General features: G+C 39.1%; 1 protein-coding gene across 1 annotated transcript in view; it reads right to left on the bottom strand.

Moving 5' to 3' along the window:
• Nucleotides 1-505: 505 nt before the first annotated feature.
• MEX3C (mex-3 RNA binding family member C) overlaps nucleotides 506-19,363 on the bottom strand; it is a 19,711-nt gene continuing 853 nt past the window's right edge. The window contains exons 2-3 of the mRNA XM_007465565.1: nucleotides 19,302-19,361; nucleotides 506-1,731 (exon numbers count right to left, since the gene is read on the bottom strand). Coding sequence (XP_007465627.1) covers nucleotides 506-1,731; nucleotides 19,302-19,361 — 1,286 coding nt within the window. The remainder of the gene's footprint in view (nucleotides 1,732-19,301; nucleotides 19,362-19,363) is intronic.

The following is a 19,363-nucleotide window of genomic DNA, read 5'->3' as shown; positions in this document are numbered from 1 at the left end:
CCTGCAGAATTAGGCATAAGTTGTTGTGAAATAAAAAACAAACAAACCTATTTTGTGAAAACTGGCAGTGTAAAGAAGGCAGCACTGGAAGTGTCTGAATCATCTGTAATGCCAAGTACCCTCCATAAACTCTTAATGTGGTTAGGCTCTGGGACCCATCGTTCTGAAATCTTAGACGTATACACTTTTCTCATAGGTTCACACAACCTACGATTATCTTCACTCAGCCGAGTTGAACGTCAGCTTTAGCAATTCTTATACAAGCTATGTCTCTGGGTCTATAGGATAGTATTAATAATTCAAACCAAACTAATAGACAAGAGACCACTTAGGTTTAGTGTTACCACAGCAGCCTTTTATAAGTTTACTAACAACTTTAGCCTAATCCCAATAAAGCCTGATAACAGTCATAAGAATTCATTAGGAAGTTTACTGGGGGTACCATTATACCCATGCCTTTATAAGTCCATATAGAGATATAGTATTTATGTATATATATATATAGTTAAGAGTGAATTTGGATTGCCTGAGTAACAGCTGTCTGGCAAACTGGACATGATGGCGTTCTCTTTTCACAGATCTTGTTGGCACATTCCATGCAGAAGAGGTTGTGGCCACATGGAACTAGGGCAGCAATAACTTCATTCTCAAAGCAAATCACACAGTCGTGCTTTCGTCTTGATTCTGGCGGTGAGCTAGAGGTGGAACCACCATTGGAAGAGGAGTAACTATTGGTACCATTAGAAAAAGCAGGGATGTATATTGGAAGGCCAACATGGCTGCCTGTACTAGGTGGGTCGCTCCTAACCCTCCGAGCAAGTGGGTGTTCAATGCTCTCCGGAAATGTAGGAGACAGACGAGGAGTAGACGGCTGACTTCCTCTGCGCTGAGTCTTCATGTTAGCAGGAGGATCACTCCCAAAGCCAGAGAGCGGGTTAACTGGTTCAAACGGAGTCCAGATAGTTTGAGCGGATGTTGGTAAAGAGTCAAAGGCAGGAGAATCAACCGCAAGATCTTCTGAGCCTACAGAAGGTAGTGTATCTCCAAACCAAAAGTTTCCTGTGCTAAAAGGGCTTGTTGGACTAAAGTCTGCCAGCCTATTGCTTCCAAAGTAGGAATCTGTGGAACCACTTCCCAGAGAGCTGGAACTATCATTTCGATAACTGGAGACCATTCTGGCGCGGCTAGGAGGAACTGCACTGGAGGAGAGCCACGCAGAGCCGAGCGCGCCAGCTTCAAAGCTTACATCAGTACCGTTGTAATGGAAATCATTCTCTTCATTGAGCTCAATGTAGTTTCCTGTACGCATGGCAATATGCATTTCTATTTCTTCTCGTGCTCGGTCAACATTCTCGGGCATCCCTGTCACTTCAAAGACCGGCTCCTTATCTCTGCTTGGAGTTACTATGTATGTGTGGGTCTGCTGCTGAATTCTTTTAATTGTTGCTCCTTTGGGTCCAACAACTAATCCTACCACACGATAGGGGACCCTGACTTGAACGGTGGTCTGACCAGGCAGATTAGGACTGCACGACAACCCTCCCAGGGCAGGGCCATTTTTGTTTCGAGATGCACGAATCATGGAGAAGTGCTCTGCAGCTGAGAGGATTTCTCTTTTGGCCATGGCAACATCTTCTTTCCGTCCAGTGACAACAAAAATGGGCTCTTCACCACGAACAGGTGTCTTGATATACGTGTTTGTCTTGGCTCTCAGCGCTTTAATTTTACAACCTGTTAGAAAGAAATATTTCGTAAGTATCAACATCTACTTCAATAATATTGATAAAGACAAATCACAGAAAGCTCCTTTCAAGCTAAAAGTCTGTGTCTGGGCAGTTTTTCTTCCCTCTTTAAGTTTTAGAGTTTTTTCTTTATCACAAAAACTTATCACTAGATGATGATAAAGCTTTCCTAATTCCTAGATCCTGAGGCATACTTTCCTGGTGATCTCTCATTCTCAGGGAGGAGGTGACACCTCTACTGGAGGTCTTTAACTCAGAGGTCAGGCTTACTGTTTCTTCCTCATGTTATCAGTCATTGCAAATGATGCACAAAATAGGCCAGCTACACTATAAGTGGGTCTGACTTTCAGAACACTAATAGTTTACTACCGTGCAGGGTGTTGGTGGCAAAGAAAAACCATTAATGTACATGTGAGACATTTAATATCTATCATCTTATTTAATCTACATAACAACCCTAAGGATGAGACTATTATACTCCTTTTATTCCTAAGGAATATAAAGCACAGAAAAATTGTATAACATGTCCAAGTTCACACAGCAAGTAAGAGGCAGAGCCAGAGTTAAACCTAGTCTGACTTCATAATCTACAGTCTTTTTGCTATTCCCAGAACCTCAAATTCCACACAACTATACTGCGATAAAAACTCTTCAACTGACGTCCATTTAACTGTCTTATTATTTTACTTTAACATTACTCTTTCCTCTGTAAAGCTCAATTGATGACAATGGCAAAATGCTCAAGGCTAGTACATCATCTCTTTTCTGTTCCATCAGTTGGATTTCAGGCTTCACTAAGAATCAGTTGTTTTGATTCCCATCTGTTTATACTAGCTGCACTCATGCATTAACTAAATTAACAATTACATAAAACAGTAACATATAAATGTGAGAAGACGCTGAACTTGTATGAAAATTGATTGTTTTTAAAAATTTCAATAAAGACGAGTACCTTAAAGAAAAAAAAAGATGTTGAACTATGGGTGAGACAACTGTAAAATCCTGGGGTAAAAAAACCAACATAGAATAACTTTGCACTCACTGTAAAGTTCTTGCTAAATTCAAAAGAAACATATTGGAAATTGTATGGGATATGGTCATTGAATGTGGTTTTATTGAAGGACTATGCTGGTTGGCAGCCCCATTCTCAAATAAAAGGCTTTGGCCCTAAATCCTGAGTATATTTAAGTTAAGTAAGTAAAATATCTAAGACACCTATGCATAATTACCCATGATTACTTTTTGGAGTAATCACCCATTATCAGTGCCAACTGCATAAGATTAGAGGGTTTCAAACGGTAACAAAGATGTCAAATATACAGCTAAGGCATAAAACTCTGGGGTTATACTTTTCAAAGGTCTTAACGTGAAGCTTGCCAGAAGTACCCTCCACCCCCCACCAAATCGGTCTCCTTGCCTCCATTCTTGCCTCACTCCCATCCATTCTCTATAGTCACATTAGGCAGATGATGCCTTCTAAACAAAGCACCTATCACATGCTCACTTCTTTGCATAAAGTGCTTTAATGGCTCCTTTTTACCATAAGAATAAAGTCAACAGTATGGCACACACAAGGTTCCTCTGTACCTGGTACCTTATTATTTCTCTCTAGCCTTATCTCTGTACCCCTCTCCTTTCCCCCTCCTCACTTCTTAAAACTCTGTGGGTGTGCTTCCACCATACTAAACTCCTATGCATGCTCTCTTGCTTCCATGATCAGAATGTTCCTTTATTCTTGCCCCTTTACTGCCAGCTCTGCTTAACTCCTGGTAGCCCTTCAGATTTTAGTTTAGATGCCTCATCCTCTATGGAGCCTCCTCTCCCTTAGGACTGGTTTGTGTGCACTCCCTAAGCATTCTCAAAGCACGGGGTGGTTGGCTATAAGTATATGCCATGGGGTGGCCATATAACATTTGTTGAAACAAAGATCATTTTTCTATATAAGAACACTGGGCCCTTCTTATACATATTGCTTTGCATCTAAGCATTTTTGTTGAGCTTTCCCGGCCTTTCATATTCTGGCCCCATACTGCTAGTCCAACCCTGTTGAAGGGAGTTGATTATGCTAACTTTATGCTATGAAGCTACCTGAATATGTTATTCAATAACAACTTTACTCAACGTAGCACTGAACTTTTGGATCTGAACTACAAATGAAGATCCTGTTTCTCCTTCCAACAAATTGGAAGAACTTAGAAATGGCTGCTTTCTCACTGCTGGATCTTAGGTACCTATCATGAAAACACTTTCAGAGTCAGGTTTTCTCTAACCTGAGGGTTATATTCAAGAAGACTAGGGGGTGGGGGTGGGTGGGTGGTGTAGCTAAAAGCAAAATTGCAAGGAAAGCACTTAGTGCAGTAACTGGAGGAGGTAAGAAGGGCCGAGTGCAATCAGTCAAATTTACACTACTGTAAAACATGAAAGTTTTTATTATAGAGTGCTGCTGTAAGTTTATATCTACAATGAACTACAAGGTTAATTTGATAGTGTAACTTCTGAGCATAGGAAAATATATCTGCTTTTGCTCCACAAAAGAAAGTGAACTGGAAGACCAGAACAATAAAGCTTCTACATCTACTTATCATTTATACAGGCTAAATCTCTATGAGACTCCCTCAGTCAGCACAGTAGGTGCTGCTTGAGGTTGAGAACTGCAATCATTTTCCATTGGCCAATACGTGACTGATGGAGAGATGCCTAAGAAAGTCTGAAAGGGGTGGAATGAATGCCTAATTCTTCATACTACACACTCAGGGGAGTTACTATCATCTGGACACATGAGTTTCTTCTCTGAGCTACAACTCAACAAGAAGGCAGTCTGCTAGAATCACACATTTCTAACAAAGAGGGTCCTGATCATCCTGCAGAAAAACACCAGGCAACTTCTATTAAGGACAAAGGGAGAGTTAGCTTGAGAGTCTAGGGTTGGCCCCTCTCAACCCTTACTGTAGTGAACATTAGAAAGCTGCGTTAAGAAACTTCTCTAAATGCTTCTGAGACTATAAGCAACTGTCAGGTGCACGTGAGTAGAATACTTTAATACCTAGTAGGTATATTAACTAAGAAAATATGCCTAAGAAAATATGCCTAAAGTATATTAACTAAGAAAATATGCCTTCTGAGACTATGAGCAACTGTCAGGTGCACCTTAGTAGAATACTTTAATACCTAGTAGGTATATTAACTAAGAAAATATGCCTAAAGGTACACAGACATTATTGGGCCTATGGATGGTACAAATAAATAGATGTTTAATACATGGCTCATTAGGAAGACAGAGAAGACAGGTGGTTGGAGTGTGGACCATCTCTCAGATAGGGGCGTAAGACAAGCCTACCCTGCCCAAAAGGGTCACGTGCTTAGGTTTTGCAGATCAGAGGAAAGAGGGAACAGAAAGATAGCAAAGCCAACCCCTTATACGCCACTGCCAAGAGAAACAGAAGTATTTCTTTTCGCTCCTGAATTTTCTAAGACAGTTTTAACACAGTAGCCTTAACTCAGATCAGGAAACCTCATCAATCACATTATTGTTTCTATGAGAACATGCATATTCTGAGCTCCCAACAACCAACAAACAGTTTCTAGAATATATATACACGTTATAAAGTTTGAGACAATTTGAATAGGCAGAGTTCTAAACAGATGGCACAAACTAAGGAGAAAAAACCAATTTGTTTTACTATTTTGCAGGTAGAGGAGGTAAAAAAGCTTTTTGGAGTATTTCAGATTGAGTTTCTATTTGAAAGTGCAATGATATTTTAAAAAAACATTGAAAAGTTTATAATCTCAGAGTGTCACAAAACTCATAAGTCATAAAGGTACTGAAAAATTAGACCGCACTTTAAAAAAAATTGCTGCATGGCAAAACTCACCAAATACAATGTAAAAAAATTATTTACAACTCACATCACAAATGGCTAATTTCTCTCTTCTTACACAGGTACCCATATACCTACCCTTATATATCAAAACACCAAAACCCAACAGAAAAAACAGGTGAAAGAAATAGCTCACAGAAAAGGAAATATATAAATGGCTCCAAACATGAAAATTCCCATTTTCATGTGAACTGAGGTATCATTTTCCACCCATAAGTCTGTCAAACATCAAAAACAAATAAACAGTGCTAGTAAGAATGGGAAAAAAACCCCCTCATATTTAGCTGCTGAGAGTATAAACTCCTCAAGGGCAGTTTGCAATATCCCATCAATATTACAAGTCAAGTATCCTTTTGCCCCTACAATCCCACTCACAGAATTGAGTCTGTAGGAATACTTGCACAGGAGCAAATGACCTTTGCATTATATTACTGTTTGTATTAGCGTGAGGCTGGTATAGCTATATAAAGGAATACTCTGCAGTCATAAAACTGGTTGACTTAGGGAGACAGGGTAGGAGGGTGACAATTTTCCTTGTACACTTTTATTTCTTACAAATTTTGAACCATACAAATGCATTAGTTTTTTCCCCAAAGAAATATTAAATTAGAAAATTTTTAAAATTAGTTATGAAGAAATGATACATTTTATTACACTAAGCATATCAATCAGACTTTTGGCTAGTTCTGAGATTTAGAAAAAATTTATGAATAGCAGAGTAAACGATTTCATAACCTCGAAGCTGAGTAAGTCCAAGAAGTAAGGACTAATAATTGTTTTCTTATAGCTACAAATAAAAACCGACATATGGCAAGCTCTATACCAGACTGCGTAGAGATTAAGAACTAGAATAGCACTAATGACTTGCATAGCTGCAATTTTATTTTGATTTGGAAGTAAATTCTCCCAAGAGAAAGTCTCCAACTTACCTCCCTCCTGTAGGAACCCATTTCCCCTTTCTCTATCACTGTGGCTGGGACTGTGTTTCACCTTAAAACTCTGTACCTGCAGCCAGAATTCTGGTCCTCTCACTCCCTAGTAGAGTAGCAAAGGTTGGGTCTTGCTTCTCCAGGGTAAAGAGAGCCTCTTGGCACCAGCTGCCTGAGCAGTTAAGAGGGAGAGGTCCTCTGTTGCTGGGAGACGAGTTGAAGGAACGGAATTGAAATGATATCTTCAGTGTTTCTGAAACCATGGTTTGCCATATCAATTGAATAGGTTCCAAATGTTTCAATAAATATGTGTACAATGGGCTGCAACATAAAATGTTCCTTTGCGGGGGTGTGGGGGTAGGGGGGGACGGGTCACAGTCAGAAAAGCTTAAAAGCACTAGACTAGATCTTTAAGGCCACTTTTTAATTCCATGAAACACGTGGAATGACATACTTAGAAGAACCAGATGTAGAATTACAGTCTGTAATATAGATATGATTCCAGTCCAAATTAATTCACCTTAAAATAGGAAGATTATCCAGATTACATGGGTGGCCCTGACCTAATCACGAGTCCTTTAAAAGAGTTTTCTCCAGCTGGCTTCAGAAGTAGTCAGATGTGCTCTGGCTAGCCCAGAAGCAAGCAGACAAGCTGTGCTTGATCTGCCCATGGAGACCTCGTGGCAAGGAACTACAGGTGGCCTGTAGGAGCTGAGAGCTAGAAGGAAAATGGAGGCCTCAATCCAGAAATCTTTTTCTGTCCTTTTTTTTTTTTTTGCGGTACGCGGGCCTCTCACTGTTGTGGCCTCTCACTGTTGTGGCCTCTCCCGTTGCAGAGCACAGGCTCCGGACGTGCAGGCTCAGTGGCCATGGCTCACGGGCCCAGCCGCTCCGCGGCATGTGGGATCTTCCTGGACCGGGGCACGAACCCGTGTCCCCTGCATTGGCAGGCAGACTCTCAATTGCGCCACCAGGGAAGCCCTGTCCTTTAATTTTGCTTATTACCTGCTTTAGTTTTTTAGTGCTGCCGTAACAGGTTACCCCACATAGTGGCTTCAATGTCACAAATTTTTTAGTTTACAATTCTGTAGGTCAGAAGTCTGACATGGGTCTCAACAGGGCTAAAACCCCTGTTTGCAGGGCTGTGTTTCTGGAAGCTCCAGGGAAGAATCTATTTCCTTGCTCATTCAGGTTATTGGCAGAATTTAGTTGCTTACCATCGTAGGACTGAGCTCCCTGCTTTCTTGCCTGACTGTCTGCTGAAGGCCATTCCCAGCTTCTAGAGGCCACCAACATGGCTTGTGGCCCTGTCTCTCCATCTTCAGAGCCAGCAAAGGTTGAATCCTTCTCATACTTCAGATCTCTCCCCTTCTTGTATCTGATCCAGCTGGGAAAGTTCTTCTGCTTTTAAGGACTCCTGTGTTTACACTGGGCCCACCCAGATGATCTCAGACAACCTCCCCATCTCAAGGTCCATACTCCATATACATATTCAGAGTTTCCAGGGATGTAGGGTGTAGGCATCTTCAGGGAAAGGGGGTTTATTGTGCCTACCGCATTACCATTTTCCCCTTTCTCCAATTATTTCCTCCATTCTTCCAGGTCCCTGGCTTTTGAACAAAGGAAAGTATTTGGTTCAGAAAAAATTTAAACCCTAACCCGAGAGACCCAATGTCCAGGGCAGTCGCCAGATATAAGTAGCTAGATATAAATACAAGAAAAGTCTGGGGATCACGGGCACTGGAGTAGGGTGACGGGATAAACTATTGATAAAAATCAAAATAGGTAGAAAAGAAATACATAAGCCAGGGTGCTGACAAAGACAGGGTGTTTATGTTGAGACATAAGTGATTTGGTAAGAGATGCACAAGTAAAACCTGGCCTCCACTTGTCCTAAGGGATTTGGCTAGGTGTTCCTAGCTAAACCACTCCTTTGGCCCAAGAACATTCACAAGCCTGATGCTTAAACTTACCCATTCAAATATTAAATTCCCTATAAAGGTGCTGGTGCTAATTCCAGGTGATATACAGGAACTATCATAATTTCTGCTCTCAAGGAGCTCACAGTATAGAAAGGAAAGGAGCTCACAGTCATGAGAACAATACTGATATAATACTGATATAAGATAATACTGATATAAGATAACTGCTTTAATGAAAATAGGTATACAAAGCAGTGGGAGCATAGAAAAGGAGAGGGCTTTGTTGCTTACGGAAAATGAAAGACTTCAAAGGCATTTGAACTTAAGCTTGAAGAAAGTAGTTCTGCCACGTGGGAAGGAAAGTAGAGGAAACTGCAAGTGCCAAAGCAGGAATCAAGAGCACAAGATGGCCACACCTGGCTCAGTGTTGTGGGAGCTTTAAGTGACTGGAGGGTAGAATGGCAGGGGAGCAGGTCTGATGGGGGATGATTCAGTCTTTAACATGAGGCAAGGGAGTTTAAAGTCTATCTTGTAGGTGCAAAGAACTTGTTTTGTTTTTTTTAAAGAAGTCCCAAACGTTATGTGAAGTGTTGCAGATTTTCGACAGAGGATTTTGTTTTCCAGAAATTAAATTCATTGTATTTCCCATTCATTTCATCAATTAGCTACAAATATAAGGTGATTTAAGAAAGCTAAAACCCTTATAAACACACACCAAAACTATGTGCATTTTCACTTTGGGTCATCCTTGGGGTATATCTTTCTTCAGAAATTCTCTCCAAGAGGTTTTATTTTAAAAGAGAAATCAGTATACACACACATACAGAAACACACTTTAATAACAATGAAGAGGGGGAGTGAAACTCCTTGAGTAGTTCTTTTTACCTTCAAGAAAATTAGAACTCTGGGCTTGATATTTAAATTACCCCCAGCTCCCACCCCATCCATCTCCTAATTAAGTGGCTATCACTTACCTTCTCCCAGATTTTATCATCTCCTAAACATGCCTTATTCTTCCTTATCTCTACCCAGATATTCCCCTAAATAACCTGGAAAATCCTCCTTCCCTTCCCCACCCCCCCAAATCTTCTGAGTAACAAACTCTTCTGAGTAATAAACACAGTCATTTGGAAAAGATGAAGACTGTGTGTGTGAAAGGCTCTATGAACTCAAGAATAATACAAATATAGATATGACTTTATCACAGCTACCACTTACTAATACTATCCCAAGGTCTAGTTTAAAGGAAATAACATAAGGAAAAAAAAACTGATTATCTGCAGGACCGGGTTCTAATCTACCACCAGAGTTTGCTTGTGGTTTTAATGTTAGGTCATTCAACCTCTAGCTCCTTTCCAATGCTTTTATCTTTTGACCTAGTCCCTTTTCTCCTAGGAAATACAAAATCACTTCTGAAGTCTAAAAAGCACTTGGGAAATCAGATACTACCATATCTCACATGCATACATCTATTCTTCCTTTCCTCAAGAAAAGTAGGTTGAATTATAGCTGGGAACATAAGACTTTGAACAGACCATCACAAACCATCTTTGGGAGCTCTAACAGGCCACCAAACCTCTATCCCTTCATGGCTGAGGAACTATAATTAAAGTTACTTCTCTCATTTGGTTGTTGCAAGGATTAAATGAAATAATGTATTAAAAATACTTATTACAATGCCTGTGTTCAGTAAAGGACAGCTTTTTTAGGCTACCTAACCGCCCCCACCACCACCATTTCAAGTATTTCATGAGTAAACTGAGCCAATAGGCTGGGCTTTGAAATAGTAAAATTCGTAGTACACTTTTCAGTTTTCCAAACTCTCCTATACTTTCATTTAATCATAACAGAGTGATGATTGGCTTAACAGCTTTAGGAAGGATAGGAAAGAACTAAACTGAAAGAGCTTAGAGACATCTCCCAGCTGGAAAGTCAGATCTCAAACACAAGTTGCCTTAATAATTCCATACCCCTCTCACTACTCCATACTATCTTTCTCTAAAAGCATTAGAGAAACACATTATTTTATATGTACATTTCATGATATATTAGAATTAATGAGGGGATCATATTCTTTAATGATTTTATATATAAGTAAGATCCCTTTCTTCTTGGAAGAGTCTAGACAGGCTATTCAAAACACCTATAATTTTACAAGGACTCAATTTTTCAGTATTAAGAGCTTCACAGACCGATGAACATCAGCTAAATCCCAGTAAGAGAGTGTTTCTTATGCACACAACTTAATCCAACATTTAAATAAATTGTTTAGATTAGCAATGCAATGGATTCCTAAACGCACAATATAGAAACAGCTTTCCTTTCCTGGGTTCAAGGGCCCTTCTTGTAGCTCTAGTCAAAATTTTCTGAAATTTTCTGTTAAGAATACTGTTTCACTTTAGACATCACTATGTCAACACTTCAAACAGCTTCATTTACGTGATCTTAAGTTTTGATTACCAGTATTCATATGGACATCTAATGCCCTAAATCAAGTAGCATCTAAAACAGATCCAAACAACTGTAGGTTGACTGGCTCCTCAAGTAAAGGCAAGAGGGAAGAAAATGCCACAACATGAAAACTAAAATGATAAATAATAAAATGGCAAGTTTCTAATCCAACTATTCAGTTCAATAAAATAAACAGCAAGTATCCACTATGTTTCAGGTACTTTAACTGACATTAAGATGACTGAGATTCAGTTCTGCCCTCACTGACTTGTACCAAACTTCAAGCACCAAAAGGATTTGGTGTCTACATGTGTTCAAGTACAGATATTGATCTGTCATTTTCTTTTCTTATACTGTTGGCTGCTGGTGGTGTTCAAGCCTTTTATATCCTCGCTGCTTTGTCTGCTTGTTCTACCACTTACTGAGTTGGAGTGTTCAAGTCTCTAATTCTATTAGCTTGAGACCCTGGGTAAGTTATTTGTATCCCCATAGGTCTGTTTCCTTATCTGTATGGTGGAAATAAGAATGGATCAAATGAGATGATATACTACCTGACACATTTAAATGTTTTTTTTTTTTTAAAAATCAGATGAATCAATTTTCTATAGAAAGTTAAAAAACATTAAAAAATTTAAGTCCTGAAGATAAAACTTATATTTAGATTGTGAAAAGCATGTTAAAGTATTATAAACTTTACGAAACTGGGAGGAGATATGTTGAAGTCAATCTAATTGGTAATTTGAAACCTGGTTTACTTTTACATGATTTTAGGAACTCTTTTTGGACAAAAATAAGAATATAAGAGCTACAAGAGATAATCTAGTTCAATCTCATATGTGAAGAAAACTGAAGCTGAGAATTGCCCAAAGTTATAAACTAATGATTCCTAAATACCCCAATTCCCTAAATACACCATTCTCTCAACCTGCCTTATTTTCCTAGTTGATTCTTAGAAGTGGAGAATTCCCTGCATGTATAAAGGTATTTTTAAAAATACAGGTTAAACTAAATTTAAAATCCCCCTCCTTTTTCACATAGTTTAGACAAGAGGATCGACATACTTAACAAACAAAGGGCTCTATTTGGCCTTTCACTAAAGCTGTGACACCCAGAAGAGGGTGTAAATTAGAGATGAAAGGCAGAACAATTTTTCTAACTGGGGATTTTAAAATTAGATTCATGCCCTTTGGAGGATGTTAATAGAAAGCTGAGAATTACCTCTGTATGGGAATCATATAATGGAATCAGATTCATTCGTAAATGATTCTCTTCCAGACTATAGACTAGCTTAGGTCTTTACCAGGAAATACATTTCAAAAGTGCTGATTTAAAATAAAATTTTAAGACATTGTAAGCTTTAAAAAATATAATATATATCACTAACTAGTGGTATATATGTCCTATGAAAAACTTACTAAAATGACAATTTTTGGTTTCAACTAGCATTTGCTCAGCGTACAAATCTAGCAGTAAAAAAATTTATAAACTTTACCCTGCCTCATATATAATTTATTATCTCTATACTTTCCATTGTAGAGTGAATCTGTACTGACATCTTCTCATACCTGATCCTCACAACAGAGAGCGGGTGGGGGAGGGCCAGGAAGAACAGCTGGATGGACTAGCTTCCCCCAAGCAGAGGAAACCGAGACTCAGTGAGGTTAAGCGATTTGTCCATGGTAAAGCCAGCTCTCTAACAAGTCTCCTAACTCCAAGTTCAATGTCCTTTCCTGCAGGTACTGGTGGAAAGGTAGAAGATAAGCCAAAGGGGAGGGGAGAGTGGTACAGAAAGGGGGACAGTAATAAAAAGGTCAGCCCAAAGGGCAAACATTTTACACTGGTAACCTTCTAGTAGTTTGGAACTATTACCTCCCCGCTCTCCTCTAACTACATTTAAGATGAAACTACTTTATGCTTACCTTCAACTACATCTGCAGCTCATGAAATAATTTTATTATTTTAAGGCCTAGTCTTATTATTTCATGATACCACTTTACTTGTGGTCAAATCAGGCTCCCCTGCACACAATGAACTGCAGTTTTTGCTTGCTGGACACAGGCAACAAACCATGCCCACACGAATTGTTCTTAAATCTCAAACACTGGCATGAAAGAGGTGCTATAATTATGCAGTATAACTTAAAATTCTCAAAATCAGTCATGGAATAAAGCCTCAAAGTATTCAAGTAACATTATACTGTGCATATTCAATTTAGCATAGTTTGCCTTGGTATTACTAGTATTAGAATATCACTTTAAAAGCTTAAATATCAGATGTAATCCTTATAAATGTCTATATGGTACCTAATGGTAGTATGGGGAAAAAGTTAAAAGTAAACATGCATTATGGTATATAAGTCATTTGAGAAGGATTAAGATGCAGTTTAATAAATATATCACTTTAGAATCACCTGAAGATCAATGGGGTTTTAAAACAGATTATCCATAATCTGTTTGGAGTTCCCTAAAGGAGTTTTTTTTTTCTTTCTCTTTTTGCCTGTGCTGCGCAGCATGTGGGATCTTAGCTCCCTGATCGACCAGGGATTGAACCTTGCCCCCTGCAGTGGAAATGCAGTCTTAACCACTGGATTGCCAGGAAAGTCCCTAAAGGAGTTTTTAAACTGCGAATACACTTTCCTATTTAGTATCTTATGGCCACTTTTTTCTTTTTAACATCTTTATTGGAGTATAATTGCTTTACAATGGTGTGTTAGTTTCTGCTTTATAACAAAGTGAATCAGTTATACATATACATATGTTCCCATATCTCTTCCCTCTTGCATCTCTCCCTCCCACCCCTCTAGGTGGTCACAAAGCACCGAGCTGACCTCCCTGTGCTATGCGGCTGCTTCCCACTAGCTATCTATTTTACGTTTGGTAGTGTATATATGTCCATGCCACTCTCTCACTTTGTCCCAGCTTCCCCTTCCCCCTCCCCATATCCTCAAGTCCATTCTCTAGTAGGTGTCTTTATTCCTGTTATGACCACTTTTATCTATAATTTTTTCATTGAGTTTAAATTACAAATCCTACAGGGCATAAATTACATTTAAAAAATTGTCACAATCCCATAGATTTAATACTGTGGTAATCATCATGAATATTTTGGCTCTCTCCTGTAGGCACATGATTGTAATGTAATTACTCGCCCACTTGAAGTTAGGTGTGTCCAGATGACTTGCTCTGATTAATGAAATATGAGCGGATGTGATCATTATTACTTCTGGGTCTAACATTTAAAGACCAGTGTGTGCTGTGCCACTGTCTCTCATCCTTCTGGCACAGGGGAAGACCAGCTAACACTTGAGATGGTGGCTGCTTCACTGGTCTAAGACTCTGAATGACTAAAATGAGCACAGCGCCTGTGAATAAGAAATAAACCACTGGTGTTTCAATACTGAGATGCTGGGGTTCTTTGTTATCACAGCATCATTTAAGCCTATCTGAATAGAGGTGCCATGTGCCAAACAGGCATTTAGACATCAGTTCATTCTAGTTCTATCACCTTAGACGAATATAGTAATGTGTGAAAACTGTCTGCTCAAGCCGAGGAAAGGTGAATGAGATTAACAGAGTGGTTCGAATTAATTTCAGATTTAACTTAACAAAAGTAGTATGTGCTTATCACTTACAGTTTCATATATGTCAATTTATTTGTGTACAATTCATAGTCCCCAGAGGTGTTGTAGATATGGTTATGCCCAGCTGAAGAAGAATCTGAAGCCTAGGAAGTTTAAGTGATTTGTCCAAGACCACAAAGTGAGTTACTGGCGCAGAGTAATCAGAATTTAGGAATTTTAATTTGATTGCTGGCTCTTTCCAATATATCACAGCTGAGCAGAGACTGTTAAAGGCAAATTGGGACAGTTTTCAACAAATACTTTTATATTAAAACATACATTCTAAAACATTTTTGTACTCAGTTTAAGACAAAAGCAATAAATTCTTCGATCTGTACAAATATTAAATTCACTCAAAACCAAATCCATAAAATATTAAGCACTGTCTTATAACTAAATTCCACCTTTCCTTGAAAACTTAAAATATAAGAACTATCTAGAATTCCAACTCACAGACACTGCTGGAAATTTTCCTCAATGGAAATCTCTAACAGATTAATAGTTCTCAAATACTTGATTCCCTGGATCATTTTTAGGTCAATGGCATTTCTACCAGGGGGCAGAAAATACACCCTTGAATTACCACTTTATTTTCCATTTCCTCCCTAGTTAATCAAAATAGTTCATAAGCTGAGTAAGGCAGGAAGAAAAGGCAGTAGATTCCCCACCTATTTACAAAACAATTATAATAATCAAACCTTCCCCAATGGTCCCAGAGCTAATACAAACTATTATTTAGATTTTAAAGCCTAGAATAATGACATTTAATTTTTAAAGCTAGCATGTATATACAAATTAACTTTCTGAATTATAAATGACAGTGAATTTCTAGTTAGACACATTAGAACTAGAATGTTAGAATGACCTGTGCCTTCTGTGTAGCAGACACCAAAATTTTATTAAGTAAATTAATTTGGACAGTGATGATATTTTAAGTTATGCATATTAGAAATACAGTACCCCAACTCATGATTAGGGCAGAAATTAACCCAAAATATTATTAGCCTTTCTGAGCAAGATGCTTCAATACTGAGGCAGCAATGTAGAATGAGAACTTTATCTTTACTAGCAAACAAACTGGTCTAACCCCAAGTTTCACTATCTGAGCAAGATACCTATCAGCACCTCAGTTTCTATGTCCAAAACGGGGATACACACCTAGCAGAGTTAAATGGCATGTAATATAGTAACTGGCAGAGAGAATGCCAACAATCCTCCCTCTTCCACAAAAGAGACACCAAGCTTTAGCATTATTCTGAAACTATTTCTCCTCATGAAATGTATATTTCTTCTTAAACAGGGAATTTATGTACAAGACCAAGCTTTCTCTTTTTAGAACTTGGAAGAGTGGTTCCACCCTAGGAAACTGGGAAATTTTTTCACAAGGATGTATTTACAACTTCAAGTGATGTAACATATTAACTGTTTAAAAAGTGACAATATACACAATCACTGGGGATCAGTGGAGAGCGAGCAGCTCAATAAAGAAGAAAAAATTTTCTAAGAAGGTCTAGCTCAGTGATAGCCAAAGTAGGGTGCAAGAAAATTCACTGGAGTGCAGGAAAAAAAAAAAAAAAAAATCAAAACACTCCAATTTCCATCTTTACCTCATCCTTTTAAAATTGTTTACATGTTTTATAATGTATAGTATATCAGCATATGTATTATTCATAAATATCCAGATACTGAGAGTATTAGTTTAAATGTTTTTTGACAGTATACAATTAAAAAAAGCCAGAAATAGCCCTTCTTGACTAGGAGGCTAGAGAACACACATAGACCATCAAGTACATTAATCTTAAACAGTAATATAAAACCTTGGATTACAAGTCTTTAGCCTCTTTTCAGTTCCTGGCTTTGTTGTACAGTGTTGTTGGTTTCAAAATGAGATGCACACTTAAAAAAGGGGGCCAATTTAACATTTGTAAATGACCATATGCTGCTGGGGGGTATAAATATGAGGTCAACACTCTGCAAACTTTCATCACAATCAAAAGCAGCGGTTTGTTTTTCTGAAAGACAATGGAGCTAGAGGCCATCTACATGAGTTGCTAGTCTATATGACTCAGAATTCCATTTGTCCTACTCTGCTTCAGAGCTGGTCACAGATGTCTCCATCTGTGACATAATTATTTCCAAAACCAATTAAGAGATGTCAAACAGAAAATTATGACTTCAGGTAATGAATAAAATGGCAGGAAGGGATAATTCTTAAGGAGGAAAATTTTGTTCATTCAAAGCAAAAAGTAAACTAAATGATTTGCCCTGTTTATTCACTTAGGGAAAGGGGAAATTATCACACTGTAAAAGGATGCAAACATTAGAAGTTGCCTGCAGGAGTGCGAAAATAACTTTACAGGTTTTATCATGGTGCTGCTGAGGAGTGTTCGTGGCAAAGGGAGTCAATGATCCACTAGTTGAATGGTTCAGAACAGGAAAAGGATAAGACTTTTTGTTCTTAAGATAAGATAGAGGATGATGACATACTTTTAACAGTGCTGTCAACTCTGGGAAAATATTAAGCGTAAAAGGAATAGTCAGCAATTTGTCTCCATGTCCTAAGACATAAATAGATTCACATTTCCTTATTAACCAGTAAGCTCGGCCCTAAAAAGAAAAACTAAAGACCATTTCATTGCTATAATTTGGTACAAAATACAAACTTGGAATGAATTCAGTTTACTTTTAAATAATGGATCTGCATAAAGGTAACAGTCTGCATAATTAAGGAACATTTAATCATGCTTTAAAGGGTATAATACAGAAGACAAAAATGTGTATTAAACTAAATATGCAAAAGATATCAGTATCTTGTCCCCTAGTAAAACTGTCCTATAAGTGTTCTTTTCCTTCATTATCCTAAACTGTCACCATAAGCACACTGAAGCAACTTGTGCTGAGGAAGTGTCACCGTAGTAGGGCCTGAACAGACACCTTCCCAGCCCCTTTTCACCACTCTCCTAAGTATCAGACCCTAAGTATCAAAAAAACACCTTCCCCTCCCCACCCAGCAGCAACTTTCCAACCATACCTAGAGATATTTCTCCACACCTTTCCTCACACTGTCCCTCATTCTTTCTTCCATCTCCATTTGTTAAAGTCCTATCCGTTCTCCAAGGCCCTCCAGGGTTGATGTTCTTATACGTACCACTTTGTCACACACTATAGTTAATGCCATTAACTACAGATTAGATTAGCGCCATTCCGCTGTTTATTAGACTGTTAGCTTCTTAAGGGCAGCCAAGTTAGTCTGAATTAACCTCACATTCCCAACTGCCAGAAACTCAATGCCTTGCAAAATACAAACCTGATACATAGCAATTTCCCGATGTTGTTATCTGAATAACCAACTCATTCTGAGTCTACAATTTGAGATGTTATCATTTTATCCTATGTGAGGTGAAACAGTTCTTTCCTGGATTAGTATCTTCAGTATTGCAAAAACGAAACAACACAAACCAAAAAACAAAAAAAGGCATGCAAAATTTATCTACCAAACTACAGAAATAAACTCTTAATTGAAGGGCATCAGCTTTGAACACTGCCTTTAAGTACCAGTCACCAGGCAGTCTGAAATACGCTATTTCCTCTAACCAGATTTCAGATGGATTTTTCTTATTAAAATCCTAGAGATAAGAGATGAGCCAACTCTGATATTTGAAACCACCATTTCGACAGACTTCTTATTTATGTGTACTCTAGACCACTTGGGAAAGATGAGATCATTTAAGCAGCAGCGCCATCACTTCTCTTTATTTGACCCCGACAATGCTCTCAACCTAACAGGAGAAAGACATGCATCAACCAGGTTAAATCATATTGTAATAAGGCAGCGGCAGGTAATATTTACTCCTTCAATAAAAGGGAAAAGAGCTACGCTAAAGAGCATAAGACCTTCCCTAAAAATGTCGGATACAGAGGTACTCTGGGCATCCCTTCCCCCACCTCCACAAATCTACTCCTGGAATCTGAGACCTAGGTCCTTTGTCTGAGCAATGTGGGAGGAGTCTGTCTGCAGTACTGGTGTGCTGGCAAGTGAAGAGAATTTACTTAAAACTGTATAAACGCATGAAGTTCCTTAACTCAATTACTTTACTGTCCAATTTTTCTTCGTCGTGCACCCTAAAGTGCTCTATAAGGTACCCAATGTGCCTTTTCGAGAGTTAAAGTGTATCGAAACGAATACAATAAGAGCAACAGAGAGTTAGCAAAAAAGCTAAGTTTTTGAACAGCGGAGGGGCGGGCGGTAAGAACGACCACTTCAACATCCCCTTCCCTCTCGAACGAGCTCTTTCTACAAGCCTCCATTTCTGTCCATTTCTTCTTCCCAACAAGCCGTTGTAAGGCAAGCTGAGCGCTTTTACAAAGACGGTCGGCTGCGCAAACTTGCAATCTCAAAGCTTTCCATGCACAACACCGAATCCACAACCGACCCAACCTTTTACCACCTCACTGAGGTTTTTGGTGCCACGCCAGCCGGGTGTTCCAGGAATACAGCCCGAGTAAAGTGAACACCGCCGGATAGGGTGGCTCGAGAAACTTAGCACCTTTTATCACGCAAGATGAGAGGAACACCGTGGGGTATTCGCAAGGTGACCCATCTTCTCATCTCGTCGACCCTCAGCTCCTCCCAGACCCCTTCCCGGTGGACCTGGAGGACTCTCCGGGTTCGCCTTTTCTGCCCCAAGCTCCTTTCTTTCGTCTCCCCACCCAGGCCCGGGGGCCAAGCCCAGCTGGACACCCCCCACACCCGCACTCACCCTGGCGACCGACAATCTCGGCGACATGCTCGGAGCTGGGCACCGGGACGCACTCGGTGGGG

The sequence above is a fragment of the Lipotes vexillifer genome, unplaced genomic scaffold (assembly GCF_000442215.2).
Source record: "Lipotes vexillifer unplaced genomic scaffold, Lipotes_vexillifer_v1.1 scaffold36, whole genome shotgun sequence".
Classification (NCBI taxonomy): domain Eukaryota; kingdom Metazoa; phylum Chordata; class Mammalia; order Artiodactyla; family Lipotidae; genus Lipotes; species Lipotes vexillifer.
The sequence above is the reverse complement of the archived record's forward strand: the minus strand, read 5'-3'. Positions and strand labels throughout refer to the sequence as shown.